The sequence below is a fragment of the Oncorhynchus clarkii genome, unplaced genomic scaffold (assembly GCF_045791955.1).
Source record: "Oncorhynchus clarkii lewisi isolate Uvic-CL-2024 unplaced genomic scaffold, UVic_Ocla_1.0 unplaced_contig_8354_pilon_pilon, whole genome shotgun sequence".
Classification (NCBI taxonomy): Eukaryota; Metazoa; Chordata; class Actinopteri; order Salmoniformes; family Salmonidae; genus Oncorhynchus; species Oncorhynchus clarkii.
In genome coordinates, this window is record NW_027257977.1 from 7,501 (window position 1) to 27,789 (window position 20,289).

The 20,289-nt window shown below is 39.7% G+C and overlaps 1 protein-coding gene across 2 annotated transcripts in view; it reads right to left on the minus strand.

Moving 5' to 3' along the window:
* Positions 1-20,289, minus strand: part of LOC139394378 (thyrotropin-releasing hormone-degrading ectoenzyme-like) — a 50,965-nt gene that overhangs the window by 3,672 nt on the left and 27,004 nt on the right. The window contains exons 2-3 of one of the 2 annotated variants that reach the window (XM_071142433.1): positions 18,445-18,694; positions 18,237-18,260 (exon numbers count right to left, since the gene is read on the minus strand). In XM_071142433.1, the coding sequence (XP_070998534.1) occupies positions 18,237-18,260; positions 18,445-18,694 (274 nt within the window). Of the gene's footprint in view, positions 1-18,236; positions 18,261-18,420; positions 18,695-20,289 lie in introns of both variants that reach the window. The other variant, XM_071142432.1, reaches the window with a different exon arrangement.

A 20,289-nucleotide genomic window follows, 5' to 3' on the forward strand; every position in this document is an offset into this window, starting at 1 on the left:
CCATTATCTATGGAGATAATGATCCATGTTATTCTATGGGGATAATGACCCATGTAATTCTATGGAGAAAATGATCCATGTTATTCTACGGAGATAATGATCCATTATCTATGGAGATAATGATCCATGTTATTCTATGGCGATAATGATCCATGTTATTCTGTGGAGATAATGATCCATGTTATTCTATGGCGATAATTATCCATTATCTATGGAGATAATGATCCATTTTATTATATGAAGATAATGATCCATGGTATTCTATGGAGATAATGATCCACGTTATTTTATGGAGATAAATATCCATTATCTATCATGATCCATGTTATTCTGTGGAGATAATGATCCATGTTATTCTATGGCGATAATTATCCATTATCTATGGAGATAATGATCCATTTTATTATATGAAGATAATGATCCATGGTATTCTATGGAGATAATGATCCACGTTATTTTATGGAGATAAATATCCATTATCTATAATGATCCATGTTATTCTGTGGAGATAATGATCCATGTTATTCTATGGAGATAATGATCCACGTTATTTTATGGAGATAAATATCCATTATCTATAATGATCCATGTTATTCTGTGGAGATAATGATCCATGTTATTCTATGGCGATAATTATCCATTATCTATGGAGATAATGATCCATTTTATTATATAAATATCCATTATAAATAAATATCATTATATATAAATATCCATTATCTATAATGATCCATGTTATTCTGTGGAGATAATGGTATTCTATGGAGATAATGATCCACGTTATTTTATGGAGATAAATATCCATTATCTATAATGATCCATGTTATTCTGTGGAGATAATGATCCATGTTATTCTATGGAGATAATGATCCACGTTATTTTATGGAGATAAATATCCATTATCTATAATGATCCATGTTATTCTGTGGAGATAATGATCCATGTTATTCTATGGCGATAATTATCCATTATCTATGGAGATAATGATCCATTTTATTATATAAATATCCATTATAAATAAATATCATTATATATAAATATCCATTATCTATAATGATCCATGTTATTCTGTGGAGATAATGATCCATGTTATTCTATGGCGATAATTATCCATTATCTATGGAGATAATGATCCATTTTATTATATGAAGATAATGATCCATGGTATTCTATGGAGATAATGATCCACGTTATTTTATGGAGATAAATATCCATTATCTATAATGATCCATGTTATTCTGTGGAGATAATGATCCATGTTATTCTATGGCGATAATTATCCATTATCTATGGAGATAATGATCCATTTTATTATATGAAGATAATGATCCATGTTACTCTATGGAGATAATTATCCATGTTACTCTATGGAGATAATGATCCATGTTAATCTATGGAGATAATGATCCATGTTATTCTAAGGAGATAATGATCCATGATATTCTATGGAGATAATGATCCATGTTATTCTATGGAGATAATGATCCATGTTACTCTATGGAGATAATGATCCATGTTAATCTATGGAGATAATGATCCATGATATTCTATGGAGATAATGATCCATGTTATTCTATGGAGATAATGATCCATGGTATTCTCTGGAGATAATGATCCAATATCTATGGAGATAATGATCCATGTTATTCTATGGAGATAATTATCCATTATCTATGGAGATAATGATCCATGTTATTCTGTGGAGATAATGATCCATGTTATTCTATGGAGATAATGATCCATGTTATTCTATGGAGATAATGATCCATGTTACTCTATGGAGATAATGATCCATGTTACTCTATGGAGATAATGATCCATGTTATTCTATGGAGATAATGATCCATGTTATTCTATGGAGATAATGACCCATGTAATTCTATGGAGATAATGATCCATTATCTATGGAGATAATGATCCATGTTATTCTATGGGGATAATGACCCATGTAATTCTATGGAGAAAATGATCCATGTCATTCTACGGAGATAATGATCCATTATCTATGGAGATAATGATCCATGTTATTCTATGGCGATAATGATCCATGTTATTCTGTGGAGATAATGATCCATGTTATTCTATGGCGATAATTATCCATTATCTATGGAGATAATGATCCATTTTATTATATGAAGATAATGATCCATGGTATTCTATGGAGATAATGATCCACGTTATTTTATGGAGATAAATATCCATTATCTATGGAGATAATGATCCATGTTACTCTATGGAGATAATTATCCATGTTACTCTATGGAGATAATGATCCATGTTAATCTATGGAGATAATGATCCATGTTATTCTAAGGAGATAATGATCCATGATATTCTATGGAGATAATGATCCATGTTATTCTATGGAGATAATGATCCATGTTACTCTATGGAGATAATGATCCATGTTAATATATGGAGATAATGATCCATGATATTCTATGGAGATAATGATCCATGTTATTCTATGGAGATAATGATCCATGGTATTCTCTGGAGATAATGATCCAATATCTATGGAGATAATGATCCATGTTATTCTATGGAGATAATTATCCATTATCTATGGAGATAATGATCCATGTTATTCTGTGGAGATAATGATCCATGTTATTTTGTGGAGATAATGATCCATGTTATTCTGTGGAGATAATGATCCATTATCTATGGAGATAATGATCCATGTTCTAAGATTCCATCCCTTTTTGACCCAGCTGGACGAAGAGGGGCCATAGCGTTAACATGACTTGAATTCTTGTAAACTGTTTTACAGTGTAAAGAAAGAAAGTTTTGCGTGAGGACTCACTTGCTTATTTTGCCCGTGTCTGTCTCTCCTTTCTCTGTTATTTCCTAGAGTCTCCTACAGTATATTGTAGCAGGTAAAGTGGTGGGGGTATCGGTTCAATCTACTCTCAGGGAAGTGATGTACTGGTTGGCAGGGTGGAGAGAGGTTATGTGATGGGTAGTCCTCATCCTTTACAGACACAGACTCTGTGTTAAGGTCAACAGACAGCCCTACTGCTGAGGTGTGTGTGTGTGTGTGTGTTGTGTGTGTGTGAGTTAATGAGTGTGTGGCACCTGAGGGCCTGACCTGCTGGCCATGTAGGGAGGGAGGGAGACCTCGCCTGCATCCCAAATGGCACCCTATTCCCTATGAGAGCTCTGCTTAAAAGTAGTGCACTACAAAGGGAATAGGGTCCCATTTGGGACGCACTACAGTGCACTTGGAAAGTATTCAGACCCCTTGACTTGTTCCACATTTTGTTACGTTACAGCCTTATTCTAAAATGGATTGAAAGTATGCTAAACAACCACTCATCAATTTACACACAATACCAAATAATGACTAAACTAAAACAGATTTTTACACATTTTTGCAAATGTATTAAAAAAAAATGTTTTCAACAGCAGTACCTCCAAGCGGGCTGTCATGTGCATTTTACTGAGGAGAGACAGGTGTGTACCTGTCTAAGTATTCAGACTGTTTTCTATGAGACTCGAAATTGATCATCCTTGAGATGTTTCTACAACTTGATTGGAGTCCACCTGTGGTAAATTCAATTGATTGGACATGATTCGAAAAGGTACACACCTGTCTTTATAGGGTCCCACAGAGCTCAGAGACAGGATTGTGTTGAGGCAAAGATCTGGGGAAGGGTACCAAAACATTTCTGCAGCATTGAAGGTCCCCAAGAACACAGCGGCCAAACTGAGCAATCGGGGGAGAAGGGCCTTGGTCAGAGAGGTGACCAAGAACCAGATGGTCACTCTGACAGATCTCTAGAGTTCGTCTGTGGAGATGGGAGAACTTTCCAGAAGGACAACCATCTCTGCAGCACTCCACCAATTAGGCCTTTATGGCAGAGTGGCCAGACGGAAACCACTCCTCAGTAAAAGGCACATGACAGCCCGCTTGGAGTTTCCCAAAAGGCACCTGAAGACTGTCAGACCATAAGAAACAAGATTCTCTGGTCTGATGAAACCAAGATTGCCAAGAGTCACGTCTGGAAGAAACCTTGCTCCATCCCTACGGTGAAGCATGGTGGTGGCAGCATCCCTACGGTGAAGCATGGTGGTGGCAGCATCCCTACGGTGAAGCATGGTGGTGGCAGCATCATGCTCTGGGGATGTTTTTCAGCAGCAGGGACTCGGAGGCTAGTCAGGATCGAGGGAAAGATGAATGGAGCAAAGTACAGAGAGATCCTTGATGAAAACCTGCTCCAGAGCTCTCTGGACCTCAGACTGGGGCGAAGGTTCACCTTCCAAAAGCACAATGACCCTAAGCACACAGCCAAGACATCGCAGGAGTGGCTTCGGGACAAGTTTCTGATTGTCCTTCAGAGGCCCAGTCAGAGCCCGGACTTGAACTCGATTGAACATCCCTGGAGAAACCTGAAAATAGCTGTGCAGCGACGCTCCCCATCCAGCCTGACAGAGCTTAAAAGGATCTGTAGAGAAGAATGGGAGAAACTCCCCAAATACAGGTGTGCCCAGCTTGTAGAGTCATACTCAAGAAGACACAGGGCTGTAATCGCTGCCAAAGGTGCTACAGTAGAGTCATTGACAAGTGTCCTCCATCACACCCTTTAGGTTACAGTAGAGTCATTGACAAGTGTCCTCCATCACACCCTTTAGGTTACAGTAGGCCACTGAGAAGTGTCCTCCAACACACCCTTTAGGTTACAGTAGGCCACTGAGAAGTGTCCTCCAACACACCCTTTAGGTTACAGTAGACCACTGAGAAGTGTCCTCCAACACACCCTTTAGGTTACAGTAGGCCACTGAGAAGTGTCCTCCATCACACCCTTTAGGTTACAGTAGGCCACTGAGAAGTGTCCTCTGTCCCACTCTAATTATGTAAAGATTGTTGCCTAGCTAAATCTCTACCAATGGTTAAGCTTCTGGTCGAGCGGTTGGCGCCGGAACGAAGGGGGAAAAGAGGCGAACAGGCCAGGGTTTTAGTCTAATCAGGCACTGGGCCTCAGCTGTAGTAACACCTCCTTAGGCTGCATCTAAAGCTGGCTGCAATATGCACACACACACACACACACACACACACAAGACCAAACACACACACACACACACACCCACACACACCCCCCCCCACACACACACACACACACACACACACACACACACACACACACACACACACACACACACACACACACACACACACACACACACACACACACACACACACACACACACACACACACACACACAATACGGTCATGCTCCAATTCTGCCTGCCTTGTGTTTGGTGAAAGTTTCAACAGCCACAATGAGACATTTACATAACTGAAGAGCATTGTTACCATGTAGAGCATTGTTACCATGTAGAGTAGAGTTACCATGTAGAGTAGAGTTACCATGTAGAGTAGAGTTACCATGTAGAGTAGAGTTACCATGTAGAGTAGAGTTACCATGTAGAGTAGAGTTACCATATAGAGTAGAATTACCATGTAGCCTCTACCTATACCAAGCCATGTAGCCTCCAGCTCTGGTTATTCTGCAGACAGTACATCTCTGAGGGGAGAACCAGGCTCCTCTCCTCTCTACAGCAGACAGTAAATCTCTGAGGGGAGAACCAGACTCCTCTCCTCTCTACAACAGACAGTAAATCTCTGAGGGGAGCACCAGACTCCTCTCCTCTCTACAACAGACAGTACGTCTCTGAGGGGAGTACCAGGCTCCTCTCCTCTCTACAACAGACAGTACATTTCTGAGGGGAGAACCAGGCTCCTCTCCTCTCTACAACAGACAGTAATTATCTGAGGGGATTGCCAGGATCCTCTCCTCTCTACAGCAGACAGTAGATCTCTGAGGGGAGAACCAGGCTCCTCTACTCTCCTCTCCTCTCTACAACAGAGTGTAAATCTCTGAGGGGAGAACCAGGCTCCTCTCTACAGCAGACAGTAAATCTCTAAATGGGAGTGCCAGGCTCCTCTCCTCTCTACAGCAGACAGTAAATCTCTGAGGGGAGTACCAGGCTCCTCTACTCTCCTCTCCTCTCCTCTCTACAACAGACAGTAAATCTCTGAGGGGAGAACCAGGCTCCTCTCTACAGCAGACAGTAATGTTCTGAAGGGAGTACCAGGCTCCTCTCCTCTCTACAACAGACAGTAAATCTCTGATGGGAGTACCAGGCTCCTCTCCTCTCTACAACAGACAGTAAATCTCTGATGGGAGTACCAGGCTCCTCTCCTATCTACAGCAGACAGTAAATCTCTGATGGGAGTACCAGGCTCCTCTCCTCTCTACAACAGACAGTAAATCTCTGAGGGGAGTACCAGACTCCTCTCCTCTCTACAGCAGACAGTAAATCTCTGAGGGGAGTACCAGGCTCCTCTCCTCTCTTCAACAGACAGTAAATCTCTGAGGGGAGAACCAGACTCCTCTCCTCTCCTCTCTACAGCAGACAGTACATCTCTGAGGGGAGAACCAGACTCCTCTCCTCTCCTCTCTACAGCAGACAGTAATTCTCTGAGGGGAGAACCAGACTCCTCTCCTCTCCTCTCTACAGCAGACAGTACATCTCTGAGGGGAGTACCAGGCTCCTTTCCTCTCCTCTCTACAGCAGACAGTAAATCTCTGAGGGGAGAACCAGACTCCTCTCCTCTCTACAACAGACAGTATGTCTCTGAGGGGAGTACCAGACTCCTCTCCTCTCTACAGCAGACAGTACATCTCTGAGGGGAGTGCCAGGCTCCTCTCCTCTCCTCTATACTCCTCTCTACAGTAGACAGTAAATCTCTGAGGGGAGAACCAGACTCCTCTCCTCTCTACAGCAGACAGTACATCTCTGAGGGGAGTGCCAGGCTCCTCTCCTCTCCTCTATACTCCTCTCTACAGTAGACAGTAAATCTCTGAGGGGAGAACCAGACTCCTCTCCTCTCTACAACAGACAGTAAATCTCTGAGAGTGGCAGTTTCTGCCCACAGGCCTTGTAGAGGATGGCAGTTTCTGCCCGCAGGCCTTGTAGAGGATGGCAGTTTCTGCCCGCAGGCCTTGTAGAGGATGGCAGTTTCTGCCCGCAGGCCTTGTAGAGGATGGTAGTTTCTGCCCGCAGGCCTTGTAGAGGATGCCAGTTTCCGCCCGAATGATGTTCTCAACAAATTTCACCCACACCTCCGGAAACCAGGACGATTTTGTCTCCTTGGAGACGTCTGCCTCAGGTCTCTCTCTTGTCAAAATGCAGGAATCTCATGATCTCCCTGTATCGATTCCGGGACATGGACTCTTTTGAAGAATGCATAGCACAAGTCAGCCAACCAGAAGCTTTCCATACACTTTGCGCTTTGGGCATCACAGATACACAACAGTGCAATGAAGTCATTTAGTTGGACAACAGACATGTCCCACCAACTATCACCTTTACACTGTGCACCACGGTCCTTGATGAGGTTCAGCATCCCGTGATCAAATAAACACAGGAAGTCAGTGAGCGAATCTTCAATATTGCGCTTGGCGTGTGGTGTGAGTCCTGCAGCTTCAGTCATGACATTCTGTCCTTGTCGTCTCCCTACATGTTCACCTGGCTGCACAAGCTTCCAGACTGTTCCGTCCTTTCCCAATTCCTGTCTCTCAGGTAGTGGTGGATTTGGCACTGCAGGATTAATAACAAAAATATATGTAATTTAAGCTTAGTTAGCCTATTTCTTAAAAAAATAATTTTAAAAGGTATTTTTGGAGAGAATTGCCCACCTGGTAGGCCTACAGGTGTTGGCAGTCTGGGTGATGTTGTGGATGGCACAGGCGAAGATGGCAATGGTTGTGGATTCGGCGCTGCTGACAATGATAATAGCCTGATTAGTTTATTATATTTCATACAATATAGATGTGAATCAGGGCTAATCTTCTCTTCATACACACAACAATTACAATATTGAGTAACATCACAATTGGCTTGCATACACAATACAACATGAGGACCTGCTAATAGGCTAATTATAATAGGATAACGACAATAGGCTAATGATAATAGGCTAATGACAGTAGGATAACGACAATAGGCTAATGATAATAGGCTAATGACAGTAGGATAACGACAATAGGCTAATGATAATAGGCAAATGACAATAGGCTAATGACAATAGGCTAATGATAATAGGCTAATGATAATAGGCTAATGATAATATGCTAATGACAATAGGCTAATGATAATAGGCTAATGATAATAGGCTAATGATAATAGGCTAATGACAGTAGGATAATGACAATAGGCTAATGATACTAGGCTAATGACAATAGGCTAATGACAATAGGCTAATAACAATAGGCTAATGACAATAGGCTAATGATAATAGGCTAATGACAATAGGCTAATGACAATAGGCTAATGACAATAGGCTAATGACAATAGGCTAATGACAATAGGCTAATGATAATAGGCTAATTTGTATTTATTTATTTTATTTTATTTCACCTTTATTTAAGGCTATTGACAACAGGCTAATGATAATAGCGATAATAATAGCCTAATAATATATAATAATTAGGCCTACAACAACCATGGTAAGCCGATAATAGCCTAATGCCAGTGTTAGGTTAATTATAGATAGTAATAGCGGTGACAGGCCAACAATGATGATAATAAGAATATTCTCTTAATAACAATAACATTTGGCTAATAATAAAAACGAATAAAAAGAACAATAGTTTTGTATTCTGATGTAATGTTTCTAATTGTATTCTATTGCACCTGTATGTGTTGGAGGCTATTGGTCAACGCTTTTCTTGTAAACTAGTTTGCTGTAAGTCAAACCAACAATATTGAGCAAATATTTTGTCCTATAGGGTAAATAAAAATTAAAAAAGCTGAAGAAGACGCAAGTCCTACCTGGAACATCAGCAGACGCAGACGTCTTGAAGTGAATGTGTCCCAGACGCAGACGTCTTGAAGTGAATGTGTCCCAGACGCAGACGTCTTGTAGTGAATGTGTCCCAGACGCAGTCTGTTGAAGTGAATGTGTCCCAGACGCAGTCTGTTGAAGTGAATGTGTCCCAGACGCAGATGTCTTGAAGTGAATGAGTCCCAGACGCAGACGTCTTGAAGTGAATGTGTCCCAGACTCAGTCTGTTGAAGTGAATGTGTCCCAGACGCAGTCTGTTGAAGTGAATGTGTCCCAGACGCAGTCTGTTGAAGTGAATGTGTCCCAGACTCAGTCTGTTGTAGTGAATGTGTCCCAGACGCAGTCTGTTGAAGTGAATGTGTCCCAGACGCAGTCTGTTGTAGTGAATGTGTCCCAGACGCAGTCTGTTGAAGTGAATGTGTCCCAGACGCAGACGTCTTGTAGTGAATGTGTCCCAGACGCAGACGTCTTGAAGTGAATATTGTTGTTTCTATATTGTTTTATTCTATTGTTTTAATGCTTCTATTGTATTCTATTGTGTTTCTATTCTGTTCTATCATAATCTGTTCCAATTCTAACTTCTATTTTGCAACTGTATTCTATTGTGTTTCTATTCTGTTCTATCATAATCTGTTCCAATTCTAACTTCTATTTTACAACTCTATTCTATTGATTCTGTATTCTAGAATCTAAAGGCTAATTTCCTTCGTGCTCATTTGAAAGCAAGTAAACAACAACAGTTGCTAAGCGACATCCAATGCCGGAGACACAAGGCGGGAAAAAGAACTAAGGAATAGCAAGCAACACAAACAACGTCTTTGCGGAAGCCTACTGTGGGTGAAACATGCCTGCGGTCATTTTGACCAGCATGGCCCTTTTGAGGTGCAAATTTCTCCGAACGTTTTTTGTCTTTTACGATATTGATCTCAATGTGCTGCTAGACTGTAAAATAAAATACACATATTTAGGAAAAGTCTGGGAAATGTGGTTTCAAGGTTTTTATTGAAATGAAGTTATTTCAAATTACAACATTGAAAAAGGCATTTCCAGTGTTAAATAAAGGAGAAATAAAACCCACTGTTTTCCCTCAGCGCGGCCTACTGCCCACTCTACTTCACAGCATTGATGCCAACTGCAACGCACACTGAGTAGTCTGCTACACGCTTCTCCTCGCTACACCTCCCCGGATACATGCGAGCCCTAAGTCCGTTCCTCATCTCCCCCTCGCTGAGCGCGCACGCCACGCTCCGATGATGGATGAGTTGAGACCCGGCCGGTGTCGTCACGGTAATTTGATTGATGGGTTAGTGGCAGTGTGAGGGGTGAGCGTTAGGAGGGGCTCTGTATGGAAATGAATGCTGCAGATATGGCTGGTCATTAAAGGTGCTGTTGAGAAGGCGGTGTCCCTGTAATGAGGGATAGGAGGACTACAGGCGGCGTTGTGAGGTATTTTTGTGTGTGTGTGTGTGTGTGTGTGTGTGTGTGTGTGTGTGTGTGTGTGTGTGTGTGTGTGTGTGTGTGTGTGTGTGTGGAGATATTGGGCAATGCCCTTGGATAATGACAGTGGAAATGAATGGGGAGTAATTAAAGTGGGATGACGAAGATCATGATGATGATGATGATGAAGGACGAGGAGGAGGAGGGTGAACCCAAGGTTAACAGGAAGCGAAGGTGGGAAAGTTTTCAAGATAACGAAGATAATTGTCTGAAGGAGAGGAGAGGACACCGGCTGAATACTGTTTTCAATAGCTAACGTTGAATACATCCCAAATGGCTCCCTATTCCCAACATAGGGCACTACTTTTGAACAGAGCTCTATGGGCCGTAGTGCACTTCATAGGGCAAAGTGAGCCATTTGGGACATCAGCATTGTTGCTGTTCTGTAAATAAGGTCAGGCATGATGTCTCCTCTCTTCTTGGAAGCAGACAAGCTGCCAAATGGTTCAGACACTGCAAAGTGTTTTGAATGGCAGCTCTCAAACTGGCACGTAGTATGAGGAGCTCTTTAGAAGGTGTTTGTAGTGATGACAGTATTAACTCTTTAGAAGGTGTTAGTAGTGATGACAGTATTAACTCTTTAGAAGGTGTTAGTAGTGATGACAGTACTAACTCTTTAGAAGGTGTTTGTAGTGATGACAGTATTGACTCTTTAGAAGGTGTTAGTAGTGATGACAGTATTAACTCTTTAGAAGGTGTTTGTAGTGATGACAGTATTAACTCTTTAGAAGGTGTTAGTAGTGATGACAGTATTAACTCTTTAGAAGGTGTTTGTAGTGATGACAGTATTAACTCTTTAGAAGGTGTTAGTAGTGATGACAGTATTAACTCTTTAGATGTCTGTAGTGATGACAGTATTAACTCTCTAGAAGGTGTTAGTAGTGATGACAGTATTAACTCTTTAGAAGGTGTTTGTAGTGATGACAGTATTAACTCTTTAGAAGGTGTTTGTAGTGATGACAGTATTAACTCTTTAGATGTCTGTAGTGATGACAGTATTAACTCTTTAGAAGGTGTTAGTAGTGATGACAGTATTAACTCTTTAGATGTCTGTAGTGATGACAGTATTAACTCTTTAGAAGGTGTTTGTAGTGATGACAGTATTAACTCTTTAGAAGGTGTTTTGTAGTGATGACAGTATTAACTCTTTAGAAGGTGTTTGTAGTGATGACAGTATTAACTCTTTAGAAGGCGTTTGTAGTGATGACAGTGTTAACTCTTTAGAAGGTGTTTGTAGTGATGACAGTATTAACTCTTTAGATGTTTGTAGTGATGACAGTATTAACTCTTTAGAAGGTGTTTGTAGTGATGACAGTATTAACTCTTTAGGTGTTAGTAGTGATGACAGTATTAACTCTTTAGAAGGTGTTAGTAGTGATGACAGTATTAACTATTTAGAAGGTGTTAGTAGTGATGACAGTATTAACTCTTTAGAAGGTGTTAGTAGTGATGAAAGTATTAACTCTTTAGAAGGTGTTTGTAGTGATGACAGTATTAACTCTTTAGGTGTTAGTAGTGATGACAGTATTAACTCTTTAGAAGGTGTTTGTAGTGATGACAGTATTAACTCTTTAGAAGGTGTTATTAGTGATGACAGTATTAACTCTTTAGGTGTTAGTAGTGATGACAATATTAACTCTTTAGGTGTTAGTAGTGATGACAGTATTAACTCTTTAGAAGGTGTCTGTAGAGATGACAGTATTAACTCTTTAGAAGGTGTCTGTAGTGATGACAGTATTAACTCTTTAGGTGTTTGTAGTGATGACAGTATTAACTCTTTAGAAGGTGCCTGTAGTGATGACAGTTTTAACTCTTTAGAAGGTGTTTGTAGTGATGACAGTGTTAACTCTTTAGAAGGTGTTAGTAGTGATGACAGTATTAACTCTTTAGAAGGTGTTTGTAGTGATGACAGTATTAACTCTTTAGAAGGTGTTAGTGGTGATGACAGTATTAACTCTTTAGAAGGTGTTTGTAGTGATGACAGTATTAACTCTTTAGAAGGTGTTTGTAGTGATGACAGTATTAACTCTTTAGAAGGTGTTAGTAGTGATGACAGTATTAACTCTTTAGAAGGTGTTTGTAGTGATGACAGTATTAACTCTTTAGAAGGTGTTTGTAGTGATGACAGTATTAACTCTTTAGATGTTTGTAGTGATGACAGTATTAACTCTTTAGAAGGTGTTTGTAGTGATGACAGTATTAACTCTTTAGGTGTTAGTAGTGATGACAGTATTAACTCTTTAGAAGGTGTTAGTAGTGATGACAGTATTAACTATTTAGAAGGTGTTAGTAGTGATGACAGTATTAACTCTTTAGAAGGTGTTAGTAGTGATGAAAGTATTAACTCTTTAGAAGGTGTTTGTAGTGATGACAGTATTAACTCTTTAGGTGTTAGTAGTGATGACAGTATTAACTCTTTAGAAGGTGTTTGTAGTGATGACAGTATTAACTCTTTAGAAGGTGTTATTAGTGATGACAGTATTAACTCTTTAGGTGTTAGTAGTGATGACAATATTAACTCTTTAGGTGTTAGTAGTGATGACAGTATTAACTCTTTAGAAGGTGTCTGTAGAGATGACAGTATTAACTCTTTAGAAGGTGTCTGTAGTGATGACAGTATTAACTCTTTAGGTGTTTGTAGTGATGACAGTATTAACTCTTTAGAAGGTGCCTGTAGTGATGACAGTTTTAACTCTTTAGAAGGTGTTTGTAGTGATGACAGTGTTAACTCTTTAGAAGGTGTTAGTAGTGATGACAGTATTAACTCTTTAGAAGGTGTTTGTAGTGATGACAGTATTAACTCTTTAGAAGGTGTTAGTGGTGATGACAGTATTAACTCTTTAGAAGGTGTTTGTAGTGATGACAGTATTAACTCTTTAGAAGGTGTTTGTAGTGATGACAGTATTAACTCTTTAGAAGGTGTTAGTAGTGATGACAGTATTAACTCTTTAGAAGGTGTTTGTAGTGATGACAGTATTAACTCTTTAGAAGGTGTTTGTAGTGATGACAGTATTAACTCTTTAGAAAGTGTTAGTAGTGATGACAGTATTAACTCTTTAGAAGGTGTTTGTAGTGATGACAGTATTAACTCTTTAGAAGGTGTTAGTAGTGATGACAGTATTAACTCTTTAGAAGGTGTTTGTAGTGATGACAGTATTAACTCTTTAGAAGGTGTTAGTAGTGATGACAGTATTAACTCTTTAGATGTCTGTAGTGATGACAGTATTAACTCTTTAGAAGGTGTTTGTAGTGATGACAGTATTTAACTCTTTAGAAGGTGTTTGTAGTGATGACAGTATTAACTCTTTAGATGTCTGTAGTGATGACAGTATTAACTCTTTAGAAGGTGTTAGTAGTGATGACAGTATTAACTCTTTAGATGTCTGTAGTGATGACAGTATTAACTCTTTAGAAGGTGTTAGTAGTGATGACAGTATTAACTCTTTAGAAGGTGTTTGTAGTGATGACAGTATTAACTCTTTAGAAGGTGTTTTGTAGTGATGACAGTATTAACTCTTTAGAAGATGTTTGTAGTGATGACAGTATTAACTCTTTAGAAGGTGTTTGTAGTGATGACAGTATTAACTCTTTAGGTGTTAGTAGTGATGACAGTATTAACTCTTTAGAAGGTGTTAGTAGTGATGACAGTATTAACTATTTAGAAGGTGTTAGTAGTGATGACAGTATTAACTCTTTAGAAGGTGTTAGTAGTGATGAAAGTATTAACTCTTTAGAAGGTGTTTGTAGTGATGACAGTATTAACTCTTTAGGTGTTAGTAGTGATGACAGTATTAACTCTTTAGAAGGTGTTTGTAGTGATGACAGTATTAACTCTTTAGAAGGTGTTATTAGTGATGACAGTATTAACTCTTTAGGTGTTAGTAGTGATGACAATATTAACTCTTTAGGTGTTAGTAGTGATGACAGTATTAACTCTTTAGAAGGTGTCTGTAGAGATGACAGTATTAACTCTTTAGAAGGTGTCTGTAGTGATGACAGTATTAACTCTTTAGGTGTTTGTAGTGATGACAGTATTAACTCTTTAGAAGGTGCCTGTAGTGATGACAGTTTTAACTCTTTAGAAGGTGTTTGTAGTGATGACAGTGTTAACTCTTTAGAAGGTGTTAGTAGTGATGACAGTATTAAATCTTTAGAAGGTGTTTGTAGTGATGACAGTATTAACTCTTTAGAAGGTGTTAGTGGTGATGACAGTATTAACTCTTTAGAAGGTGTTTGTAGTGATGACAGTATTAACTCTTTAGAAGGTGTTTGTAGTGATGACAGTATTAACTCTTTAGAAGGTGTTAGTAGTGATGACAGTATTAACTCTTTAGAAGGTGTTTGTAGTGATGACAGTATTAACTCTTTAGAAGGTGTTTGTAGTGATGACAGTATTAACTCTTTAGAAAGTGTTAGTAGTGATGACAGTATTAACTCTTTAGAAGGTGTTTGTAGTGATGACAGTATTAACTCTTTAGAAGGTGTTAGTAGTGATGACAGTATTAACTCTTTAGAAGGTGTTTGTAGTGATGACAGTATTAACTCTTTAGAAGGTGTTAGTAGTGATGACAGTATTAACTCTTTAGATGTCTGTAGTGATGACAGTATTAACTCTTTAGAAGGTGTTTGTAGTGATGACAGTATTTAACTCTTTAGAAGGTGTTTGTAGTGATGACAGTATTAACTCTTTAGATGTCTGTAGTGATGACAGTATTAACTCTTTAGAAGGTGTTAGTAGTGATGACAGTATTAACTCTTTAGATGTCTGTAGTGATGACAGTATTAACTCTTTAGAAGGTGTTAGTAGTGATGACAGTATTAACTCTTTAGAAGGTGTTTGTAGTGATGACAGTATTAACTCTTTAGAAGGTGTTTTGTAGTGATGACAGTATTAACTCTTTAGAAGGTGTTTGTAGTGATGACAGTATTAACTCTTTAGAAGGCGTTTGTAGTGATGACAGTGTTAACTCTTTAGAAGGTGTTTGTAGTGATGACAGTATTAACTCTTTAGATGTTTGTAGTGATGACAGTATTAACTCTTTAGAAGGTGTTTGTAGTGATGACAGTATTAACTCTTTAGGTGTTAGTAGTGATGACAGTATTAACTCTTTAGAAGGTGTTAGTAGTGATGACAGTATTAACTATTTAGAAGGTGTTAGTAGTGATGACAGTATTAACTCTTTAGAAGGTGTTAGTAGTGATGAAAGTATTAACTCTTTAGAAGGTGTTTGTAGTGATGACAGTATTAACTCTTTAGGTGTTAGTAGTGATGACAGTATTAACTCTTTAGAAGGCGTTTGTAGTGATGACAGTATTAACTCTTTAGAAGGTGTTATTAGTGATGACAGTATTAACTCTTTAGGTGTTAGTAGTGATGACAATATTAACTCTTTAGGTGTTAGTAGTGATGACAGTATTAACTCTTTAGAAGGTGTCTGTAGAGATGACAGTATTAACTCTTTAGAAGGTGTCTGTAGTGATGACAGTATTAACTCTTTAGGTGTTTGTAGTGATGACAGTATTAACTCTTTAGAAGGTGCCTGTAGTGATGACAGTTTTAACTCTTTAGAAGGTGTTTGTAGTGATGACAGTGTTAACTCTTTAGAAGGTGTTAGTAGTGATGACAGTATTAACTCTTTAGAAGGTGTTTGTAGTGATGACAGTATTAACTCTTTAGAAGGTGTTAGTGGTGATGACAGTATTAACTCTTTAGAAGGTGTTTGTAGTGATGACAGTATTAACTCTTTAGAAGGTGTTTGTAGTGATGACAGTATTAACTCTTTAGAAGGTGTTAGTAGTGATGACAGTATTAACTCTTTAGAAGGTGTTTGTAGTGATGACAGTATTAACTCTTTAGAAGGTGTTTGTAGTGATGACAGTATTAACTCTTTAGAAGGTGTTAGTAGTGATGACAGTATTAACTCTTTAGAAGGTGTTTGTAGTGATGACAGTATTAACTCTTTAGAAGGTGTTAGTAGTGATGACAGTATTAACTCTTTAGAAGGTGTTTGTAGTGATGACAGTATTAACTCTTTAGAAGGTGTTTGTAGTGATGACAGTATTAACTCTTTAGAAGGTGTTAGTAGTGATGACAGTATTAACTCTTTAGAAGGTGTTTGTAGTGATGACAGTATTAACTCTTTAGAAGGTGTTAGTAGTGATGACAGTATTAACTCTTTAGAAGGTGTTTTATAGTGATGACAGTATTAACTCTTTAGAAGGTGTTAGTAGTGATGACAGTATTAACTCTTTAGAAGGTGTTAGTAGTGATGACAGTATTAACTCTTTAGAAGGTGTTAGTAGTGATGACAGTATTAACTCTTTAGAAGGTGTTAGTAGTGATGACAGTATTAACTCTTTAGAAGGTGTTTGTAGTGATGACAGTATTAACTCTTTAGAAGGTGTTTGTAGTGATGACAGTATTAACTCTTTAGAAGGTGTTTGTAGTGATGACAGTATTAACTCTTTAGAAGGTGTTAGTAGTGATGACAGTATTAACTCTTTAGATGTTTGTAGTGATGACAGTATTAACTCTTTAGAAGGTGTTAGTAGTGATGACAGTATAACTCTTTAGATGTCTGTAGTGATGACAGTATTAACTCTTTAGAAGGTGTCTGTAGTGATGACAGTATTAACTCTTTAGAAGGTGTTTGTAGTGATGACAGTATTAACTCTTTAGAAGGTGTTTGTAGTGATGACAGTATTAACTCTTTAGAAGGTGTTAGTAGTGATGACAGTATTAACTCTTTAGATGTTTGTAGTGATGACAGTATTAACTCTTTAGAAGGTGTTAGTAGTGATGACAGTATTAACTCTTTAGATGTCTGTAGTGATGACAGTATTAACTCTTTAGAAGGTGTCTGTAGTGATGACAGTATTAACTCTTTAGAAGGTGTTAGTAGTGATGACAGTATTAACTCTTTAGAAGGTGTTTGTAGTGATGACAGTATTAACTCTTTAGAAGGTGTTAGTAGTGATGACAGTATTAACTCTTTAGAAGGTGTCTGTAGTGATGACAGTATTAACTCTTTAGAAGGTGTTTGTAGTGATGACAGTATTAACTCTTTAGAAGGTGTTAGTAGTGATGACAGTATTAACTCTTTAGAAGGTGTTTTATAGTGATGACAGTATTAACTCTTTAGAAGGTGTTTTATAGTGATGACAGTGTTCGTGGGAAACAGCATCAGTCTACTCCACATGTCAGTATCAAGGTTAATCAATAGATAGACATACTAAAGGACAACGCGGGCTATATCCTCAGACTTGATGGGTAAGTAGACAGGTTGTCGTGAGTTATTTCATCTTAATGTAGGGTTAGGTAATGAGGATACAGCTAGTGGAGAGAACATGTTGTATGTCTCTGACTGCTGGACACAGTGCTTCTTTTGGAAACAGTAACGCTCTGTTTCCAAGACAGTTTTCCTCTTGGGCACAATAAAGTCGATCTTATCTTCTGACATTAAGTCCCCACCACTCCTCTGTTGGACGTTAGAGAGCCTGTTGTGGCCTCACATCCCAACGAGGATGAACAGGATTCAGTCAGTCAGTAAGACTGTAACTCTACACCACTCCTCTGTTGGACGTTAGAGAGCCTGTTGTGGCCTCACATCCCAACGAGGATGAACAGGATTCAGTCAGTCAGTAAGACTGTAACTCTACACCACTCCTCTGTTGGACGTTAGAGAGCCTGTTGTGGCCTCACATCCCAACGAGGATGAACAGGATTCAGTCAGTCAGTAAGACTGTAACTCCCCAGCACTCCACTGTTGGATGTGTAGTTACAGACTACCCAGGGTTAAGGTTAGGGTTAGGCTAAGGTTAAGGTTAGGGTTAGGGTTAGGCTAAGGTTAAGGTTAGGGTTAGGGGGTCACTAGGGTAACTCACCACCATTCCACTGTCAGTGGTTACCTCTCTGTAGGTAAAGTTACTGACGGCCCAGGGTTAAGGTTAGGGTTGAGGTTAGGGTTAAGGTTAGGGTTAGGGTTAGGGTTAAGGTTAGGGTTAAGGTTAGGGTTAGGGTTAGGGTTAGGGTTAAGGTTAGGGTTAGGGGGTCACTAGTGTAACTCACCACCACTCCACTGTCAGTGGTCACCTCTCTGTAGGTAAAGTTACAGACGGCCCAGGCCAGGTAGTAGGTGGACATACGAGGAGTCCTGGAGAAGTGGTTGGTCACCCAGCCATCATCATCAGAGATGGAGGCCTCTACAGGCATGTTGGAGAGAGAGAGGTAGGACGCATCGTGTCTCAGGCTGACCCGGAACGTGGCCTTGTAGATGGGCTCATCAAAACACGGAAAGGCCTTTCTGGCGTGGGTGGGGGAGAACTGTGTCACCGCCATGTACCTGGAGAGAGGGGGGGGGGAGAAGAGAGGGGAGGGAGAGAGAAGAGAGAGCGAGGGAGAGAAGAGAGAGAGGCGAGGGAGAGAAGAGAGAGAGGGGAGGGATAGAAAAGAGAGAGGGATGGAGAGAAGAGAGAGAGGGGAGGGATAGAGAAGAGAGAGAGAAGGGGCAGGAGAGGGAGAGAAGAGAGAGGGGGAGGGATAGAGAAGAGAGAGAGAGGGGAGGGAGAGAGAGAGAGGGGAGGGAGAGAGAAGAGAGAGAGGGGAGGGAGAGAGAAGAGAGAGAGGGGAGGGAGAGAGAAGAGAGAGAGGGGAGAGAGAATAGACAGAGGGAAAGGGAGAGAGGAGGAGGGAGAGGAAGAGAAAAGAGAGAGGGGGAGGGAGAGAGAGGGGGATGGAGAGAAGAGAGAGGAGAGAGAAAACAGATTTAGAGAATAACAGTAAAACAGAGAGATGTAGAGGAGTAGAGGGAAAGAGAGATAGAAAGAAAGAGAGGGAGGGAGAGAGGGGCGGGAAGAGTGTGAGAGAGAAGGGGAGGAGGAGGGGGAGGGAGAAGGGACAGGGGGAGAGAGAGCAAAGAGTTAGTTTCACATTAGATTAGGAGATAAAAGGAACCTAATGGCCGAGAGATGTTCTGTACTTAGAAAATAGTCATTTCATCTTGACTATTGCCTTCTTGTCACCCTGGAAAACTGATGAGCTCTGAGTTCACATTGAAACAGATAGGCCCCCTGTTTTGGTTCTACATATCACTGAAAGTGCTCCAGAATCTGTCACCGTGGAGTAAAGGCCGTACCAGGTTGGCTTTGCCCCGAGCAGAACTCGGCTGGGTGGACTGAAAGTCTGTGCTCACGTTCTCCTTTACAATGCATTTGTTTGAAAGAAAAAAAAAACCCAGAAAAAAGCATCAATATTAATGTTTGTCCCTCTTGAGCTGCCGTAGCAACAACATAGCCAGTACACTTCCTCAAAAATAGTCCGAATGAATCTAAGAATACTCCAGACATCTGTCATTTTTTGCAGAGGAAGTCTTTGCAGAGGAAGCAATTTTACATCTAAATGTTTGACGCAGTATTTCTCAAGTGAAAAAAAAATACGTATGAAAACTAGTTGTCTGTCGTTGAATGACAACAAACACTTAAATGAAAAATCCCTATTGTTGACCAATCTCTGACGAAGGGGGTAGACACCAAAATGAACAAAAACATCACAAAATGTTGTCAGAATATACAGTATGCACGAACGGTTTTGACTGGGGAGCAAGTAAACAGTAAGTTTTAGTAATCGCAGGAACACGGGTGAAAAGTATTTCAAATCTTTCCCAGTTGGTCGAGAGTTTTAAGGTCTACAACTGTTGTATTCAGTATTTCACTGTAAGGTCTACTACACCTGTTGTATTCAGCATTTCACTGTAAGGTCTACTACACCTGTTGTATTCAGCATTTCACTGTAAGGTCTGCTACACCTGTTGTATTCAGCATTTCACTGTAAGGTCTACTACACCTGTCATATTCAGCATTTCACTGTAAGGTCTACTACACCTGTTGTATTCAGCATTTCACTGTAAGGTCTACTACACCTGTTGTATTCAGCATTTCA